This window comes from Cupressus sempervirens, chromosome 10, assembly GCF_028749045.1.
Source record: "Cupressus sempervirens isolate cs-2001-9-10 chromosome 10, ASM2874904v1, whole genome shotgun sequence".
Lineage (NCBI taxonomy): Eukaryota > Viridiplantae > Streptophyta > Pinopsida > Cupressales > Cupressaceae > Cupressus > Cupressus sempervirens.
This window is the reverse complement of record NC_143127.1, coordinates 857189670-857211414: the sequence shown is the minus strand read 5'-3', so window position 1 is coordinate 857211414 and position 21745 is coordinate 857189670. Positions and strand designations below refer to the sequence as shown.

The 21745-nt window shown below is 35.7% G+C and overlaps 1 protein-coding gene across 1 annotated transcript; it reads left to right on the top strand.

Annotated features, from left to right (window-relative positions):
• Positions 1-16346: 16346 nt before the first annotated feature.
• LOC149536708 (uncharacterized) lies at positions 16347-19450 on the top strand. Its single transcript, XM_089805723.1, has 5 exons — positions 16347-17242; positions 17455-17555; positions 17689-18378; positions 18466-18687; positions 18826-19450. The coding sequence occupies exons 1-5, from the start codon at positions 17119-17121 to the stop codon at positions 19105-19107; spliced, it is 1419 nt and encodes a 472-aa protein (XP_089661849.1). The 5' UTR covers positions 16347-17118; the 3' UTR covers positions 19108-19450.
• The last annotated feature ends 2295 nt before the right edge of the window (positions 19451-21745 follow it).

Here is a 21745-nt window from a genome sequence, read left to right as displayed (position 1 = left end):
ACAATTTCTGCTATAAGAAGTAACTTTAGTATTCATCCTTAAGCTAAATGTTAATCAACTCGAAGCACCTGTAAATACACACAGAAGTACAACACAACACAAAGAAGGGGGCTCAGTACATACTGAATAGAAAAGCGTAATCCACCTGCATACACATTAAACTTAAACATCTACATAATCATAATGCAGATGTCTGATTCACTTAACATTGTGCAGTTCCATGATTAATATGCAAGAAGTAACATTTACTTAACAATGAAAAATTAAACTCGCACTAAGAATAACCTGTAAATGAATCATATATATACTAAGGTGTCATCGTTATGGCTCTAAGATTCTGCATCCATGTATGGTATTCCCAAAGTCAACACATAATGGAAATCTCTATTATACTTGTCAATGACAGAATAGAGATATGCCTTTTCTCTGTACTTAACCATATGGGTTAAATCATAGGTAAGGCCAATTATCTTTTTTTATGTAATTCACCCACCCAATTTATTTTAAAGTTATCAATGAATTAATTAACTGAATAAAGTAAAACAAATTCAGCCACCTCGATACATGTTCATCACAGCTATCCTTAAAATACACATCAAACAAAATTACAAGAGAATGTACATGCAACAGATCTAACATCAGTTTACAACATGATAATACATCCTTTAATCCATTTGTAATTCATCTTATTCTGCCAAGTTTCAAGGAAAATATAGATAATCATAACAACAGAAACGTAACCTACAACATTAAGATCATGCAAATACAATTAAACTGTTATCTCAGTTTAATGGTACTTACCTAATCTTAAAACCATACAATTAACTTCCTGCTGTCATAATCACCTACATCTAACTTTGAAATGACCAAAGTAACCAATCAAAATTCCTATGATATTCTTGCTTAAAATGAGATATCATTAAACATACATATAAAATCTGTCCCATTACTTGAAACAACTTTCATTTCTATCTATAATCTAAAATACATCCTTAGTCCAACTTTTCATTAAGAAAAATCTTTAATTTAATAATGAAAAGAAAGAAAAACATCATTATAAAAATAATTTCATTTCATATTCAAACGATTTTTACATGACTGATATTTCATATCCATTCAGCACAGTATAAAATGGCATTAATATATCCCCTGCCAATCTAACTTGATTAATAGAATATCACATACTGCACCTTATATTAATTTCCCCACAGCATTCATATAACAACTATTTAGTTTAATAAAAATGTTTTCAAACATATATAACTAGATTAATAGTACTCAACAATCATTTATCTTAAATCCAAACTCAAAAAAATTAAGTTCAACTTTATTCAAACACATAAGATATCTGCAGTCTCTATGACAAACAGAACTCGAAATGTCTACTCAAAACAAAGTATACATTCACACGATATACGACTATTCCTCTGATTCAATACAGTTTAACACTAACTGTGATAGATTTAAGTTATCAAAACAAAAATTAGCTATGTATTAAGACTGTATACAAACCGTTTACTGGATTATCCATCTCGCCAAAAACAAATAATCATTAACTACTTTATTGACAGTCATCATACAGTTTGAAACTAATAACCTTTAATAATTAAACATCAGCTAATGAATCTTGAAGTCCTAATAACCTATTTCCTACCAATAATAAGTAACTTTGCTGTTGCAAAAATGTTTACTACTTACTACAAGTTTCCACCTAACTATTTGTCAAAATGTCTCGACTAACATCAAAACAGAAAATTACTAAATTCCCAAACTTCAAATGATCACTCAATACAGATGACATGTAATTTAAACTCCAAAATAATTCCACGGCTTTGATTGATGTCAGTCAAACGAATTCATATTAACACTATGATAACAACCACCGAAAATAGCTAAATTCAAGTTTCATGTCATATATTTTGACGACTATTTGATCAAATGACTGTCACAAATTTATGTTCTGGTTCAGCCATTAAACTACGTTTTAGGGTTCAACTATTCAAACACCATGAAAATGACAAAGTAACGAACTCATTGGATTCAAACTTAACAGAAACTGACACCCACAACCCAATCACATTACCACAATACAATACAATACAATACACCTCCCAGGCGCAACACAGAATCTGAAAATATCAACACCCTCACACCTAACTCTAAATAGAAACATAACTTAACAACAAATTTCTGAGTCGAGCATATACTTTATAGTTTGATGTCGAAGTCAACCATATATCATCTAATACATCTACTGAAAACTTAAACACCCTGAACTCGGCTCTATGAAAGCTGCAACCTTAACATTACACATTTCCACAGCATAAACCAACATTCTACTACAAATAATGTTTTCAAATACCCACCTCCAAGTATGCAAATAAACACAACTCGACAACTTCACTGTTGAACTCTGCTTACGCCCACACCTAGATGTTGATATAAAACCTCATACAACAGATTTTAACATACAAAAACTACAAATCCAAACATAACAGGAATAAGATAGGGTTTAAGAGAGAGGCCCCCTACCTACAAACTCAGTAGATAGAGAAAAATGTTCAACTCAAGCTCCACAATACAGCTCGACTCCAAAACCCCAAACTAAACAAAATCTCCACAATGCAAATAACAATACAATCCAAATTTCCAACCGCAATAAAACTCCCACTGAGTTTCCCTTTTGCTCGATTACATATTCAAGAATATCCTTCGAACTGAAACCCCTCATTTTGCCAGAAACCCAACAACAACACACAAGTGTAACTCGAAACAGAGGAAAAAGGCCCAAATTCAGGTCATTAGCATCGAAATCCATTTTTCAAAAAACAATGGCCGACATTCCTTCAAGGATAATAAAGCCTCAATAAAAGAGCAATTAATAAATCTACAACTCCCAAAGAGTTGTGCATATGACTTTCCTTATAGCCTCTGCCATTTTGGCCACATAAAACAATAAACATATTCTACCTATTCAAAGCATGTGAAACCCTCTAGGGTTTTAGGGTAAATGGTTTTTATTCAAATATATATATAATAAATGCATAACACAATCACCTCCAATGTTTATTGCCATAGTATTTAAACATTGCAAGCTCCCAAAACCATTACTCCACACTAGAATTTATGTAAATATATGTGCAAATATCTCATACCTATATTTATATGAATTTTGTGTATGACTTATCAAATTATCCCTTTATATAAATATATTCACAAGTCAAGAACTTAAAGGCATGAAATGAATTTCTCAAAAATAATAAAGATAGCAATATACCTGAGAAATTCCAAATAATACCAGAATGCATTTGTCATACATGTACCAGATATGTTTACTTTCCATCAATAAGATAAAGATTAACATCTACGTAAGCATATACATAGTTACATAAAAACACAAAAGAGTTTTACAAACATCCTTTTAACATTATGCTCACAATCTAATATATCTGTAGAAGAATATAAAAATCAAATGTACCAACACATAAGTTATACCAGATCAACATGAAAGATACCAATTCTGATTTTCACAATCATAGCCATAACTAGAAATCCTACAGTTACAATCTTGTAACAAGAATTTCATGAAAACATCAATACTAATCAAAACCTGATTCAGTTCAGAGATCAAGTGATGTATTTCAAAATCAACACTACAACTAAAACTGATCAGCTATAAACCCGAGAACAGTCCAATTGCAGTACAAAAGCAATATCCAAAAAAAATGTATCTCATAAAACCAAAACTAACCTATCTGATCATAAACAAAACAATGTTCAGAATATAAAATCTCCTAGCCACAAAACTTGTGTGCAAAACAACATCTATAGTAAATAAAGGAAAATAGGAAGAAGTAGGGTCAGGCATGACATCCCTAGGGGTCCTAGAACCCCTAGGGACATATTTCATCATTTAATGGGTCAAAGGGGGCCTTTGACCCATATTAACGATTCAAATATGTCCTTATGGGTCCTAGGACCCCTAGGGACATATGTCATCGTATAATGGGTATATCAAGATGATTGTCCTTGGTATGCTTATGTGATTTTTATGCTATCTAATTGTAATAATGGATTCAACTATTTATAATCAAACCTTGTTCATATATTTATGATGGTTTTTACTTATGGGAACTTATGTATGTGTTTCTAGTAGTGATGTTTGGGAACCTATAAGAACTTGGTTGTTGAGTTAATATAGAATATTCATATATTTAATCAATGAGATATATCAAAATATTTAATGTTAGAAGAATTGAAAATGAAATGTCTGTGCTTCAATGTTTTGTTAAAAATAGAATAAAATTTATTCCACTTTTACTTTTATTAGTTATGTGATCTCTTAGGTTCCCTGTCAAGGGGATACAAGGAAGAATTACTCTCTAGATTTCCTAGATTACTGGATGGATTTCTTGTAATATTATGGATATTGAAATTGAGACTTGTGATGCATTTGATTCTTTAGGTGTAGATAGGCCACAAAACTTACAAGCAAGTTAAATTTACTAGTCTATTTTAATTTTTAAATAACTTATATATATATGTTATTTAAATATATATGGTGCAAGGTACTCAAGGCACTCAAGGTCTTAATGAAGCATTTTTAGGGACTCTACATCATTCCACCTTTCTAGGTAAAGGTGGATTTGGTTTTTAAATAGTTCCTAGAAGATATCCTAAGCCCTGCACCTAATGTAGAGCCTCCCACTATTCCCCTAGGAATAACAACTCAACTTCGAGACTCCTTTGTACTCTTGGAATCTACCAAGGAATCTAACTCTACTAGGGTTCAAGAGGAGGTCTTTGACTTGGTAATACCTTTCCACAACCATATCTAAGAGGTTATAAATTAGTTCTTCAGTTTGTCTTCAAAACACCCACATTGCTACCTATGCACCTAGTGTACCCTGGTGCCTCCAACATACCAAAACCCATCCTAGGCATCACACCATGACCCCAAAACCTTGGGTCATCTCAACACATCCCATCTAACATGTTCCAACTCATGTCTTACACTTTTCCAATTATTCCTATTCTAGGCTTGTCTCAACTAGTCCTTGCCAAACAATAATTCTCAGTTTTATCCAAACTTTTCCATTGACCTTCCCAAACCCTTTGGTATTCTAGATAACCTTTATTCCATTATAAAACATACCAAAATTTCAACTATAGTTTCTTTGGAAAGTATCTCTCAAATCTTGCTATCTCAATTACACAACTAGGCTTAATTAGTGGATATTTACAAAGCAACTCATATCCCCTTATTTGTTGGAACCTTAACAACATCAAATAGTCTTGCAATATGACTCAAAGGAATGGATTTCAAAGTTTTTTTTGGTCACTCTAGCATTTCTACATCCCCTTTCACCAAACCCTCACTTCTATGCCCTTTACCATAGGGCTTTCCCAAAAACTCATCTCCCAATCTTTCTAGATGTTGTAAATTGACCAAAAAATACTTAAAATCATTCAAATCGATGATATCAAACATAAAACTTATCCTTGTTTGAAGAAAACTCTTACTTCTGTACTTGGGTCAGTCACCCATGCCCATGCTCTTCACTGCCCAACTAGACTTTGGTTCTTTCTCTCTCTCAAAACTCTTACCCTACACACAAAATCATCATATATACATTCATTACAATTGTAACACCCTCTCCCACAAGTTACATCTACATCATAGATAGTGGGAGGGGTAAATCCATTAATCTAGCCTCAAAACAGTGAAGGATTGTCACGTGACAGAGATAGACAATGATGTAGAGCCAGAATAGGATTCTCAAGGTTCAGTTATGATGTAGACCCTAATAGGATTATCAAGGTTTAATTATTATGTAGAGCCTAATAGGATTCTCAAGGTTTCATTAATTCCATATGTTAGATCTACCATCATAGAGTACCAATTATAATGGGCACTCACATGTATATGTGCATCTCATAAATCAATCTATCTATCACCATGGAGACTAGTTATCTATGTATATTCCAGGATAGGTCAAATGGTCTAGCAAATTTTGTTATTGATAAGTAGGCTTAGATCTTTTTTCACAAGTCAAATTGTGATAGTACTAATGGAATTCAAGTGTGTAATTTTTTAGTCAATCTTAGTATCCCATGTTTCACGAGTAGTGGGACATAAGAACCCATCTCTCGTGAGAGTAAATAGAACACTTAGCACTCATTGGATCTAGGTGATTCTCATAGAGTTGAGGTACATGGACTTCCTAAGATGTCAGCCACCCCAGTACTACTCTTGCTTGAGCACACTTAACTATAAAGTTTCCTTTATGGTGAAACCCACTCTTCCTATAACACAATTTGCAAAACCTTCACCAAGTTTTGTGCCTTATGAACCGTTCATTAGAATTCTCCTTAAGCTCATTGATTGACAAGTAGAAGACATTTCTACAAGAAGTTAAATTGTGATATTGCTGTCAAAATTCAACTATGTAGTATTTGAGACAAATTCATCGACCCATGTTTCATGAGTAGTGATTTACACAAACTAATCTCTCATGATAATGAATAGAACACTTAGCACTCATTGAATCTAATTGATTCTTAAAGAGGTGAAGTACGAATACTTCTTAGGAGGTCACCCATCCTAGTACTACTCCAACTCAAGTGTGCTTAACTAAAAAGTTTCCCCCATGGTTAAAGTCACTCTTCTTGTAACTCCATTTGTAAAAGCTTCATCAAGTGTTGTGCCTTATGAACCATTCATTATTAATCCCCTTAAGCTTGTTAATTGATAATTAACATATATATTCCACAACATGTCAAATTGTGATATTTCTATCAAGATTCAACTATGTTATTTTTGAGTCAAATTCATTGATCCATGTTGCACGAGTAGTGGTTTGCATGAATCCATCTCTTATGAGAGTGAATAGAACATTTAGGACTCATTGGATTCTTACTTATCAATTAACACTTGCCAATCCAAACAATACACTACACTATCCCCTGAGCTCCTAGAAGTAGTAATCTGTATGCCACATGCTAGCAATTGTCGCAACACAAACTAAATGAATTGCAAATCCCAAATCATGCACTATTCCAAGTCTTCTACCATGCTTTATGCTCCCAAACCTTAATTCTAGGTCACCAACAAGTTATAACCAAAATATAGTAACAATACCTGACATATTTCTCTATCACTAGCCTGCAACTAGTCTTTACTAAAACATCTATAACTTACTCAAATCATTACATAAAGTATTGAAATTGTATACATAAGGTCTATACTCATCTTGCAACACATATCCAAGCTCAAATATCCATGAACATTGTACACTATTTGTATTGTTCTAATCACTGACCTTAAAACTATTCATTTTGATAGGGTTTACCTAGCCACCTGGAGGTAATGGAGTAGATAGTTTGATCCTACAATCAAAGGTGAGAGATATTTGGTGGTTGGAAACTTTTTACTGGCCAACACTACAAGTTTTAGCATCACCCGAGATGGCATCACAAAATCAAAACTGAGTATGATCTCCAAAAAGTGAGAGAGGTTAGTAGAGGTCTCTACAACATGGTCCTCTAGGAACTAGAATTGTATCCATACCTCGCACGAGCTCTGAGATATGCCCTTTCAAATATTTTAGCTCTATGGAATTTATTTACCCTTAGGGACATTCTAGTTCGACATGCCTAAGAATGTTCGGGTGTTGAATAGGATGGGACAAGGTTGGGGATAGGGTTTGCCTAGCCACTCGGAGCTAACAGAGTAGATAGTTTGATCCCATAATGAAATGTAAGAGAGATTTGGTAGTTGGCAACTTTTTACTAGCCAACACTAAAAGTTTCGGCATCACTCAAGATGGCATCACAAAATCAAAATAGAGTATGATCTCTAAAAGGTGAGAGAGATTATTGTAGGTCTCCACAACACAGTTCTATAGGAACTATAATTGCAACCATACCTCGCACAAGCTCCAAGATATGCCCTATCAAAGATTGCAACCCTATGGCATTTAGTGACCCTTAGGGACATTGTAATTCAGCATGCCCAAGAACATTTGAGCACTCAACAGGATGGGACAAGGTTGGGGATAGGGTTTACCTAGCCACTGGAAGCTAACAAAGTAGATAGTTTTATCCCACAACGAAAGGTGAGAGAGATTTGGTAGTTGGCAACTTTGAACTGACCAACATTACAAGTTTCAACATCACTCGAGATGTCATCACACAATCAAAATAGAGTATGATCTCCAAAAAGTGAGAGAGGCTAGTGTAGGTCTATGCAACATGGTCCTATATGAAATAGAATTGTATCCATACCTCACACGAGCTTTGAGATATGCCCCATCAAAGATCGCAGCTCTATGGCATTTAGTGACCCTTAGGGACATTTTGGTTCAGCATGCCCAAGAAGTTTGAGTGTTGGACGGGATGAGACAAGGTTGGGGATAGGGTTTATTTGGCCACCTGGAGCTAAAAGGGTAGACAGTTTGATCCCATGACGAAAGGTGAAAGAGATTTGGCAGTTAGCAACTTTGTATTGGCCAACACTACAAGTTTCAGCATCACCCGAGATGGCATCACAAAATCAAAATAGCATATGATCTCTAGAAAGAGAGGGAGGTTATTGTTGGTCTCCACAACATGGTCCTATAGGAACTAGATTTGCATCCATATCTTGTAGGAGCTTTGAGATATGCCCCATCAAAGATCACAGCCCTATGGCATTTAGTGACCCTTAGAGACATTCTAGTTTGGCATGCCCAAGAATGTTTGAGAACTCAGCGGGATGGAATGAGGTTGGGGATAGGGTTTACCTATCCACCTAAAGCTAATAGAGTAGATAGTTCGATCCCACGATGAAAGGTGAGAGAGATTTGGTAGTTGGCATCTTTGTACTGGCCAACACTACAAGTTTCAGCATCACCTGAGATGGCATTGTAAAATCAAAACAGAGTATGATCTCTAAAATGAGAGACAATTTAATATAGGTCTCCACAACATGTTCCTATAGGAACTAGAGTCACATCCATACCTCACATAAGCTCCAAGATATGCCCCATCAAAGATCGCAGCCCTATGGCATTTAGTGACCCTTAGGGATGTTCTAGTTATGTGTGCCCAAGAATATTTGAGCACTCAACAAGATGGGAAAAGGTTGGGGATAGGGTTTACCTAACCACTTGAAGCTAACAGAGCAGATAGTTTGATCCCACAATGAAAGGTGAGAGAGATTTGGCAGTTGGCAACTTTGTACTGGCCAACCCTACAAGTTTCAACATCACCCGAGATGGCATTACAAAATCAAAATAGAGTATGATCTCTAAAAAGAAAGAGAGGTTAGTGTAGGTATCTGCAACATGGTCCTATAGGAATTGGAATCACATCCATACCTCACATGAGCTCTAAGATATGTTGTGTCAAAGATCGCAGCTCTATGGCATTTAGTGACCCTTAGGAACATTCCAGTTTGGCATGCTCAAGAATGTTCAAGCACTGAACATGATGAGAGAAGGTTGGGAATAGGGTTTACCCAACCACTTGGAGCTAACAGAGTAGAATGTTCGATCCCACGACCCTTTTTCCAATAAGTTGCAAATTTGAGCATCTTTTACAACTTTCAATAATGCAACTTTGCACAAAAAATGCAATTTTTACATTTTTCACTTGATTCCAATTCTACAACTTGGAAAAGGTTCAGCAATAGTAAAATGACTAATTTCCAAATGCTCAATCCTTCACCAATTTCCAAACTCTTGCAAAGTTGTCAACATTTTTTCAATTTTGCTTTAATAACTTTTGTAATTTTAGAAATCTTAACTCCTAGACGCCTAAAACTTAACCTAATGACCCCAAGGACCTTTATAACCTTCTAAAAAATCCAAACACTCTTAAGAATCCCCAATCACAAGGAAAACCTATCACAAAGACAACTAATCACTAGTTGCTCTTAAGGGCATCATAAGGCTTATTTGACACAAAACCTCTCAAATACAAATAATGACTAGGGGTGACTTCCAAGAATGAAAAGGCTCTATTTAGGCCCAAACTAACAAGAATTCAACATTAGATTAAAACTATGCAACTTTCATTGGCTAGTTGCTTCACAAACTCAAGACTAGGCTTGTAGCCTTGAACATGGAAAGTCACAAACATATCCTCACAACCCAAATAAAGGAATCACTGATGTGGATACCCTTTTTAGTTTTATACAACATACTAAAGCCTTGGGATCTCAAGAGAAGTATGCAGTAACTGAGTTTTTTAAGGCTCACTTAGGAATGCAGGCAATTAGGCATCTATTAACATAGGAAGTACCCTACCCCTTGAGAGAAACTTCAATTCAGAAATTGGAACATGAGGGGAATCATGTCAAATGATCATATACCAATTTTCAAGCCTCAAAACCTTCTCTTTAGCAAGTTATGGAAGATGTTGCTATGAATTTCTAGCATGCACATAGATCTTGCATGCCTAGGGCATCAAGTTTTTCTCTCCAACCTCATTCTTTTGAACTAAAACCAAAAGTAACATAAAAGAGATTTTCATAACTCAAATTCCACCAAGGGTTGTTAATTTCCCATGGTGGAATCTCAAGATATTATGAAAAATAGATGAAACCCTAGGTAATGGCACAAAATGGGGACAACAATTAGTAAAATAGGAATATCTTGAGTTGTAGAGTGAATTAGAACCTCATTCCAAGTGCAATAGAAATAAGATTCACCGTACTAGATATCTCTTTCTTATAAATAATAATAATAGTTGGCATGAGTAGATTTGCACTGTGCATTATCTTTAGTGTTGAGATTGAGATTGTTGTTAGAGGAATGAAGATAACTCAGAGAAAAAGAGGCGTCATTTCTAAGTTCTCTTACTTGTTTTAGAATATACTAACTATATTTCATATTGACCAACTCTAAAAAGAAACTGATTTGAAAAGAATTATTTTTTGGAACACTGCATCAATAATTTAAGAAAGGACACGTGAGAGTGGCTTGTTTTCAAATTTGAACCCAAAACACATAAGGCAATAAAAATTGTAAGAAGGAACATAACCAAATAAATGTAATATCCTTGTTTGTTCTTTTCAAGGAATCTAAAGGACTAATGTCCTACTTGGTTACAAGAAAAGTACTTACCAGTGAACACACTAGGCCCTCTTCCACTAGACCTTCTACTACCATTAGATCTTCTACCCCTAAATGTCCCTCTATTAGTAGACTCACTTTCAGCATTTGAACCACTAGATTCCTCCTAATTTTTATTAAAAGATAAAAGCATGTTAGTCATAATATCATTATTAGTAGCAATGTTCCAAATGCAAAGAATTATTTTTTTGAGCTTCTAGCAATGATCAAGCAGCTTACTGAACATGCCTTGATGAGTCTTGGAAACCTCTCCCACTATAGATGGACTATGTATGTATGTATCCCAGTACTATGAGTGATATCATATGTTCCCAATAACAATACAAACATGACTTTAATATGAATGAAGAAACCCCACATAGGGGCATGACACTATGTGGTAAGGCCATGACCCTATGTGTTCTTAATTAATTACAATCATAATATATGTTAGTATAGAAGCCCATGGATGTGAGTCTGACTCCTAAGTGGTTGTGAAGTTGCTTACTTTGTAAGCACTTAAGGATGTATGTTGGCCTCTAGCTTTAGTTGTTAATCAATCTCTTCTCTTTTGTAGAATTTTGGAATCTGCTTGATTTACTTACATCCCTCAAGAGTGGAATAGAGTTGTGGACTTCTTGGCTAAATGGGCTTCTGGTCATGTGCAAGATTGGAATATTATGCATAGGGAGAAATTACCCCCAAATTATCTCATGAAATTGATGCCCTTGTTGATTGGGATAGAGCTCTTTGCTATCTCCCTTTTGTATCTCTTCTTGTCTTGATAAATTTTTTACCCGTCTTTTAACTAAAAAGTATAGCAGCCCATGGATATTCGAGGCTTATCATATTTACTTGAAATGAGACATTAATGATGTTTCTCAATTAGATGTAAATAATATTATTATAATAAGTAATTTATCAATGCACACACACACACACTCGTGTGTGTGTGTATACACATATATAGACATGTATATATACATGTAAATATATGTATGTATGTATATGTGTGTGTGTGTGTGTGTGTGTGTGTGTGTGTGTGTGTGTGTGTGTGTGTGTGTGTGTGTGTGTGTGTGTGTTTATATATATACATTTAATTGAGTAACATCATTAGTGTCTCATTTCAAGTAAATATGATAAGCTTCAATTATTCATGGGCTGGTATACTTTTTTACTAAAAGAGGGGTAAATTTTTTACTAAGACAAGAAGAGATGCAAAAGGGAGAGCTCAACAAAGAGCTCTATCTCAATTAACAAAGTCATCACTATCGCAATCATTATACACACACACACACACACACACACACACACGATTGAAGCTACATCGTTAACATATTGAATCAATGATTACAACTCTTACAATTCGTTCAATAACACCTACTCTAAACTATGACTGTAACAATTTCAAAAATACTAATGACCCCTTGATCACTTTTACAATTGCCAATTATAAGATCGATAGCAATCTCACCATCATAAGATATTCAAGATATATAATAGAGATAGCATCTCATGTATAGATGCATAAGTATACACTCCTTAAAATTTGTACATGCCTATATTCCTATAGAAGATAAATTTTTTACTAAGTTTCATCTAAGAAATCTAAATGCTACTATTCTCATGGTGACCTAAAGAACAATTTTTTCAAAACTTGTTAGAGAAAGAATTGCATGGTAAACCAGTTCGAACCAGGATTCGAAAATCGAACCCTGGGCGAACCGTGGTCGAACCTGACCCAAATCTCGAACCGTTTCGAACTTGTTCGAGGTCCGGAGGGGGGGGAGGGGTACCCGTGTAACTTAGTGTTAGACAAAAGGGAATTGAGGCTGGAAATGGGTGAGAACCTCAAAGGCAAGGAAATGATGCAGGTAATAATATTATGGCTTTTCATAGGTTCTAAAGTAACCTCCTCTGTTCTTACTTCCAATAGAAAATGATTGACCTCTTCAATACTAGATGCCTGCTCAAAATATTTACACCAATATTCCCTTTGCATTTCTTTCTTCCATGGACCATCAAGAGACTATATAATTGACCCTCCATATGTAGAATATAAGCAAAAATGTCTGGAAATTGACAATGTCTACAAGTTTTCTACAGAAATTGAAAATGTTGGAATTCTCTGTCTCAACAAAATAATATCATATTTTTCACTAAATCATCATGCACCACAAACCACATCCACTATCTAGTCCACCCAACCGTCCAACCATCAATCCCACTCATCTGCCTACTTTAGTTTAATATTATTGTTTGTGCAAGTTGTTTTAAACTACAATGATTCATAGATTTTGGCCAAGGGGAGTTTCTTCATGGAGGATCTAGATATCAATGATACCAAACTGGTGCAGAGCAACTGGATTTTGGGATCAAACTAAATTTTATCTTCGAGGGAATTTTTCTATCAATTGAATGTTGTTGTTTACGTATTATGTTATATCTAGGGTTTCAGATTGAGAGAAAGAATTAGGATGTTCTTTGAGATAAAGTGACATATGATAGTTCATTAAGATGTAGTGTCATCTATAGGAAAATGGATGTTCTTTTCTTATTGTTGGGAAGAAGTACGGGCACCAGATTTCAGCGACATAAGATTCAAATACATGAGGAGAGGTAAGTGGATTCATTTGCTGCAGACCATAAATATGTGTTTTTTTAAATTTTCATGATTCCGATTTGCCAATAAATTTGTATGGTTTTGGTAAATGTGTGTAGGGCATAGTAAATGATAACATTAAGCCAGTGGGCTTGGATTATAGAGAGAGCTTGTCTTATAAACATTGGGATGCATTGACATCTACCATTGCAGGTTGCTCTACTATTCCCTTCTTCTACAAATGCACCAAATACTCCTCAACGCTTAGAGTCTATTGTATGGAAAAAGTACACTTCTTGCAGTAGGATGGCTTCTATGGAACACTTCATACTTAGGGGGTCCTTAATACTTGTTTATAGTGCAAGTTGAACACTCAAACTGAATAATATCTAGTATTAGGTTGTTTTCTTATATGGTTTGTATTTGTACATTTTGCAGGTTGCTAAAGATGGCGGTGAGAAATGGAAATCTCTCTCATAAGAGGTTTGCACCTAGGCTAAAATATGTTTAGTAGAATGTGTAATTCTGTTATCAATTATGCAAGATTTTGATGGTTTGTGTTTTTATCTTTTTGATTGGTTTTAGGAGAAGAAGAAATATATCGAGAAAGTTATTGAGTTGAAGGCAGAGTATGAGAAAGCCATGGAAAAGTATGGAAAGGTATTTAATCTCAAAAGTTGGATTGACATGATCTATATTTTAGATGTGATACCTTACTCAAACTTTTAGTATACAATTTACAGGAGGATAGTGCAGTGTCAGGGGAAGCCAATGATCAAGAGATGGTTAGTTTGACTATTTATTTGGTTAAAGTTTATAAAAGGGCTGAAATGATTGTGTTGTAGGATGGTGAGGCAAATGGATTTGAAGCATAGGAAAGTGAACGTGATGACTCAAATTTCACATTATATGAGTTTTTGCATAATAAAGTGATGACCAATTACCCACACATGTACTTTCTTAAGCTTGGTAATTCTCAAATCTGTATTTTAGCACGACTCTTTGTCTTTCTGTTGAGTTTTTTTTGTTTCCTACTATTAATATTTTTCTTTATTTGATTTTGATATCTTATCATGTTGTTTTAATCTTAGATTGTTTTCAGTTTACAGTTATAATTTACTTTTGTTCTGTACCAATTGGTAGGGTACTAAATTGGTCTTTTGAACAGGTTCCTCGGCACACACCTTGTGGTGGTGTATGTAATGGGGATTGTAACTTGGTATGGTATCTTTCTATTTCTAATTTGTTAAGTATAAGGATTTCTTTTAAAAGACAAATTTTGTCTTTTTGTACATCTCCATGAAGTGATTTGGGACAAATTATTATGTCGAATAGCTGACTTCAAGTGTATGCAATGCAGGTGTTTTAATTGCTTAGTGAAGGAAAGCTTTTGGGTCTAGTGGATCCAAAATTGGGAGATAATTATTGTGTAGAAGATGTTTTGAGATTTATTCAAGTGGCCCTTTTTGTGCACTCAAGGAATGCGTGCATTTTTTCCAACCATAAATGAGCTTGACGCTTTCAGTGCTATTAGGGGAGGCTTCCATTGAGGATATATGTAGAACAAGCTTTGAAAATTCTATAGAGAGATTCACTACTCTTATCAAGTACAAAAGCATTTCAGACCACTAGCACTTACTTCAACTCTTATGGTTCTTCAATCACTTTTTAAAAATGTGGAGGGCTATTTGGTGGGCTCTATGGTTCTTCAATCACTTGTCAACCTTTTTTTCTCATTGCAGAAAAAATATAATCCTATTGGCTCTCTGTTGCACGCACATAAACATGGAACTGATAGTGCTTAATGTTGTGTTCATGTTATGCTCCTTTTCCTTGTGGATTAACTCCCACATTATTTTGTAAGACAACATTGATAATAAATGCAATAAAAATGATTTTTTGATTCAAGTTAGTTTTATAATATTTTGTTGAGTGCTTTGCAAGAATAAAATATTGGGAATAGTTATGGTGAATATTCGATTATTCATATTTGGAAACATTAAATGTTTAAAATAATATTAAATAATTTTAAATTTTTATTATTATGATATTTAAAAAGATATTATCTCTCTACAAACAATTGCTAGTCTACAATGAAATAACTTTTACCTTTAGATAAAAACACAAGTGCCATATCCCATTTACCAAAAAGGGCTAAATGGGGAAATCACTGCTTATCAAACTCATATCACTGCTTTTCTCACTCAATTCGATATTTATTGTTCATGTTTCTGCTCGAGATAAGATTCTAATGGCAGATATCAACAGCAAAGAAGCAATGGAAGATCACCCAACATCGTCAGAGTTATGTTCGAACTGTGCAGAGAATGCTCCAGAAATAGCTTGCTGCAAAAATCTCAGAATATTTGACTCCCAAGCAGAAAAATCTGCGTATAATCAGCGACCCAATTCGCATATTCAATTGCAGAGAAATTTGAATGAAACCATTAATGTGGTTTTATCAACTGTTATCCGATTTCTTGTCTATTGTAACCAATAGTTGTTCAAATTTGTTGGGATTTCATTCGTTTTATGGAATGATTGACTGCCAAAAATATGTAGTAATTATAGTGGTAAGAAATGAGAGAATTGCAAAGCAAAACAGATTGGCTTGTTTCTGAAAATTGTGGTTTTGTTTGCAATGTGAATTGATTTTTGTTTATATATACTGTTCCCACTTGTTTTGTCACCTGTTTTGAGCACGCCCTGTGTCATAAGTGGGTATATAATTGTGATGATGGTGGCACTTTATATGATCTACATCCAGGCGGGGAAAGAAGAAAATATAGTGCCTGACGTGTCTCTTCCTCTACGTAGTGTTTTGATGACGGTGATGAATTACAGGCGCGGGCAGATGGAAGAAATAGCAGTGTGTGTGATATGCCTCAGCGAATTTGAGGAAGAGGAGAAAATTGCGCGAATTGACTGTTGTGGAAGCAGATATCACGAGGAGTGTCTGGGCAGGTGGGGTGAAAGCAAAGACAGGAGAAGTGTATGAACGCGTATGGAAACGAGTTCTTCAATCTTAAAAGATATGCAGTTTCAGTTTGGGAATCTATGTAAGATTTTCCAACTAGATACTGCATAATTTTTGACAGTAAAAAGATTGAGGGATAAACAGGGTATAAATGCTCCTCCAACATATCCATCCTTCCGTATCTACGCAAAATTAAGTCCCTACATTAATATTTCTCAGCCCCTCCGAGAATTTAAATCCGCGGAATTGAATGAAATTAAAGAGGACAGGTGTCCTAATTCGCATTCAAGACAGCTGCAACGGCTTCATAAAATTACAGGATATATAGATCAGTATGCAATGAGATTTCTGTATACATACGAACAATTTAGCTATCCTTCTCCTGAAACTAACCGTTCATCCTCTCACAGGTTCAAGGCAAGGGTCGCAATTACATAAACAAAATGAATGCGATTACCCTGAGACACGTGGTTTCCATAGTTTTTCTTTTATGCATGGGAGTCTTGCACCCGGGGGACTTGCAGGAGAAGCAGAATATCAGCGCTTCCGTTTTATCCGAATGTTCTGGTGCATATCTCCTCACTCTAGTTTTTACTTTGTGCCTTTTATTTCTCATTATTCAAATTCTTGCTTCATTGTCGCGCTTCTCAACCTGGTACCCTCTTTAACTGTCGCCAAGATGTTTGAAACCCCCAATGTTTCTTCACCTGCATCGCCATACTCTTTCAGCTTTGTATTCTTATATTTCCTGATGTTTATATGTTTACTGGTTTGAGCAGGATCCAAGCCGCCCCCGTCGTCCATGTGGAGCAGCGATGCGAGCAAGAGTGTGAAGCTCCGCCCGGAATTCACCGTCATTAGGGTCCTCATGTGCTGTCTGGTACTATAATGCCATCTTTCAAATCTAACGGCCGAGGCTGTAACCATTCGCTTTTGGTGTGAATGTGTTCGACTATGCTTTTTATAATTCAGTTTACTTCCGGCTTGAAAATGACACGGATTATTTTTTACAGGTGATTGCTAGTGTTGCAGCGATGCGGAGGTTATTTCCATTGAAACGGGTCTCTGCATACAACAATATCAGTAATAATTTACCCTGCCAGAGGGTTGATAAGGATGGGCCGCCTTGTTTGGAGAAGGGAAGCGATAGCCCAAAGGAGAATTCGCTTGAAAAGCAGTTGATGGCAGATAATTCTTCTGCTATTCCAAAGGAAACTATCTCTGGGGGAGGGGATTTGAAGCGTTCATCTCCACATTCGAAGCGGTCATCTCCCCATTCAGTACGCCATCACAGAGAAAGTCATTCATCAACCACTTCCATCTTTTCCAGCGACAAGAGAGAAACATCTTCAGCAACTAAATCGCTAAGGTTGATCGAAGAAGAGATGGAATGTCGAACAAGGATACTAGAGAGTGAGAAGAATGATCTGCAGCAGACATTAGAAAAGGAGGTAGATAGGCGGTCAAATGAATGGGCTTCTATGCTGGGAAAAATTAGGTCGGAGGAGAGGAAGATGAGAAAGAGGATCCAAGATCTGGCTGAGCAAAATGTACAATTGCAAAAAGAAGTTTCATCTTGGAAGAATAGTGTGTGGATGCAAGAAGAAATCTTGAAAGAAAATTCTTGTATATCCTATGATGAATCTCTCAAGCAACATGCAGAAAATCCAGAGGCATATCAACAGGAACAACAACATAGAGAGGTAATTAATGTTATTTATTTTGCTATTTTAGGGAGTTTTCATTAACATGTTTTTGTGATCAACCATTATTCTTCATTGCTATTTTAGAGTGAGGAGGTTTTCAAACAACTAAAACAAGAACTTAAAGCCAAAACTATACTGGTCAAGCTTCTACGGGAGAAATTATGTTCCAATGTGGCTGATGTAGAACAAACTGAGGAGAAAGTTGCAACTTTTGAAAGTAGTCAAGAGGTTTTGAGGAGTAACATTGAAAGACTACAGGCTAGGCTCACTTTCTCAAACCAGAAAGAGAAATATTTGGAGCTTCTGGTATGTGTTGTCATGCTTTCAACTGTTTATATTTAGGATGTCAAACAGTTCCTTAAATGGAAGATTAACTTACTTTTGAAGAGCATTATATTTAGTTCAGATTATGAGCACTAATGCTATGATATATTTTATCTACAGCTTGGAGGGAAGGAAAATACCATAAAATGTTTACAGACTGACTTAGAAGAATGTCAGAAAGAACTGACGTTGTTAAGAGCAGAGATACCCAAAGTTTCAGAAGAAAGGAATGGATTTCAGCAAGATGCAGAACAACTTACCTTGCAAAACATTAAACTCATCGCTGAAGTTGGAACACTTAAGCTCAGAGTAAACAAACTAGATGAAGATGTATTAGTTAGGGAGGGACAGTTGTCGATTTTGCAAGACTGCCTAAGGGAAAAGTTCTTTAAAGAACTGTAGTATTGTCTGGGTTCATTCCTTTTCCACTGACATGTAATTTTCAACATTCTTGGTGGTTGTATTCTAGTTCTCACATTTGTAATATAGCAGGCATCGCTTCTACAACATTTACTTGTTGCGACACTATCTTTTGAGGGACAACATTCATATTGTGGGAAACCTTTTTATTATCTTATGTCTTCATAAGAGCTTCTTTTTGTTGTGGACAATTCTGTAACATGTTCCCTTTATTTAGATCATTGCGAGCTTCGTTGCAACTGGGCTCATGACTCTGTAATAACTTTGAAAGCGTCATTTCTATCATTTATTGCTTGATATATTGGATGGTTGTTTATTGGAATAAGGCTTTATCATGACTGTTAATGAGGATTTCTCCTCGTTGCGATCTGTTTCTTGAAGGCTTCTACTACATCTAATGATTGTCATATGATTTTACTTTTCTTATTATATGGCCTGCACAATGAGACAATTACGTGGGTTGACATTAAACAACTTGTAAAGACAGCGCCCAGAAATTGAAACAAGAATACTATATGTTTGACTTCTTGTTGGTCTAATCATGCAGTAATTGAATTTTTCTTGTGAACCCTAGAATCATGTTCAGTAAGATTTTATTAAAAATGCCCATAAAAGATACATGCCACAGTAATGTTCCCTGTTGGGAATCTGCTCAAATTTCAGAGATAAACATGTTATACTATGTCTTGAAATTAAGTTCACCATAAAAATAATCAGGGTACATATGCTATTTAGCATACTCAGTCCCGAAATTTCCTATTCCTTTCCCAATCAATAACCTTAAGTAGGATGGGGAATTACTTCTATGTTGTCAAGTCCTTTCGAGAAGACAGACAGTGCAGCTTTCACATCCTATTGAGGGTTTAATTATTTTCTGGTTCTTGAACTTTTAGGTTATTTCTTCACAAGATTGGTCTAAACTCAAAAAGGATGCAAATTTGGTAATATGTTGAAGCACATTGGTGATAATTGGCTCAAGAACTGGAAAGACCATGTGAGAGGCAGAGTGTTTGGTCTTATAGAACGTCAACATGAACTCTAAGGGCTTTGGAAGTGAAATGTGGATTAGGGAGACACATAATCAACTTCAGATGTTGGTACTAGACAAAAGTCATCAAGATCAAGACAAAAAACTAATTCATCCCCTCAAATATTTCAGCACCTATTCATTAATAATCTTTGAGAAGCTCTTATGGATTAGGACCTGGTCAATCTTAGTGGACTGGATTGGAGATACTGGATGAGAGTGCTGGCAAGATATCAGGTCAAATCTCACCCTCCCGAGACAAGTATCTACAAGACCATGGTCAAAATAGAGGTCTTCTCTTACAAACAAAGATATATCCATAGAAGAAAAGCTTCAAGAGTTTTTGGCTAATGTAGAGGAAAAAATGACAGACTCTACATCAAAGATGACAACAGCTGCAAACTAGTCTCTTGTAACACCACCACCGACCCTTCGTGGAGTTGGTGGTAGCTCTCTAGGTTCTATCACCTCAGGATCTATCTTGGGCACTCCAAGAACAACTCCCTTGCGGTCTGTCAGAATGTTGACAAATTCACAAAAATTTAAGACATCTCCAAATAAGGGAGATGTGACCTCCCACCTCCTATGTCGATAGAACAATCAATAGAAGCCTTTCAAAATCTGGGATTGTATCCTCATATAGAACAATGGAGAGACCAGCTTTGGTAGTGGTTCTCTAAAGTTCTGCTAAATCATTTGTTCAAAAAATTGCTGCCAGTCATATCCAGGTTATGTAAGCAAGCTTGGTACCTTTATCACCATAACACAATTAGGGAATAACGTACCAGATTTTGGAGCATCCCCTGTAGCTTTATCTAATAATTCTTCTAATCAATGGCACACAGCATATACTCTTGATGAGAATACTATCCTCCATCAATTATGAGCTACTCTCAGACAAGCATGGGATGCACCTCCTACTCCACAGCCATCATTACTAGACCTTCAACCTCCACAAGAGAAACCTTTCGATCCTGTTATATAGGAATTCTTGGATGCTGTAACAGAGCATCAGAGGCTTTGTGGACTAATGAAAGCGGAGCAAGTTAAGGGATTTCTACCGCAAAGTAGTGTTCATGCTGATTACATTGTACGGCGGATCAGAGACCTTTCTGAAGGAATGATGCAGAGCTACACCTTAGGAACACTTCCCAAGGAATAATCAACTCGATGAGACATCAAGACATCAAACGACTCTATCACATCATTTCAGTATCACAATCCTCAAAAGCATTGTGAGATACAGCTTCCCACATCAAATATCCTTATTCAAAGCACTAATCAACTTCCCATAACAGGGGACAACATTAAGGTTCTCCTTTTACCTCCAAATCCTATCATTCAATAGGCCTTTAAATGGCCACTCAACACCTAATACTCACCTGGTTCCACATATTAAATAATTCTCTCACTGTTTCAGCATCTATACTCTACAATTCACCAACATCCTATGCAATCATTTGTATATCAGCATTCATATAGCAACATCCTATAATCTTTGTTGGTTCTCGTTCCAGCACTCCTCTACATGCCTCATACTAGGGATCTAAGACCCGATTGTTCAGTGTTCTGTGTCTACCAACATGAGACAAC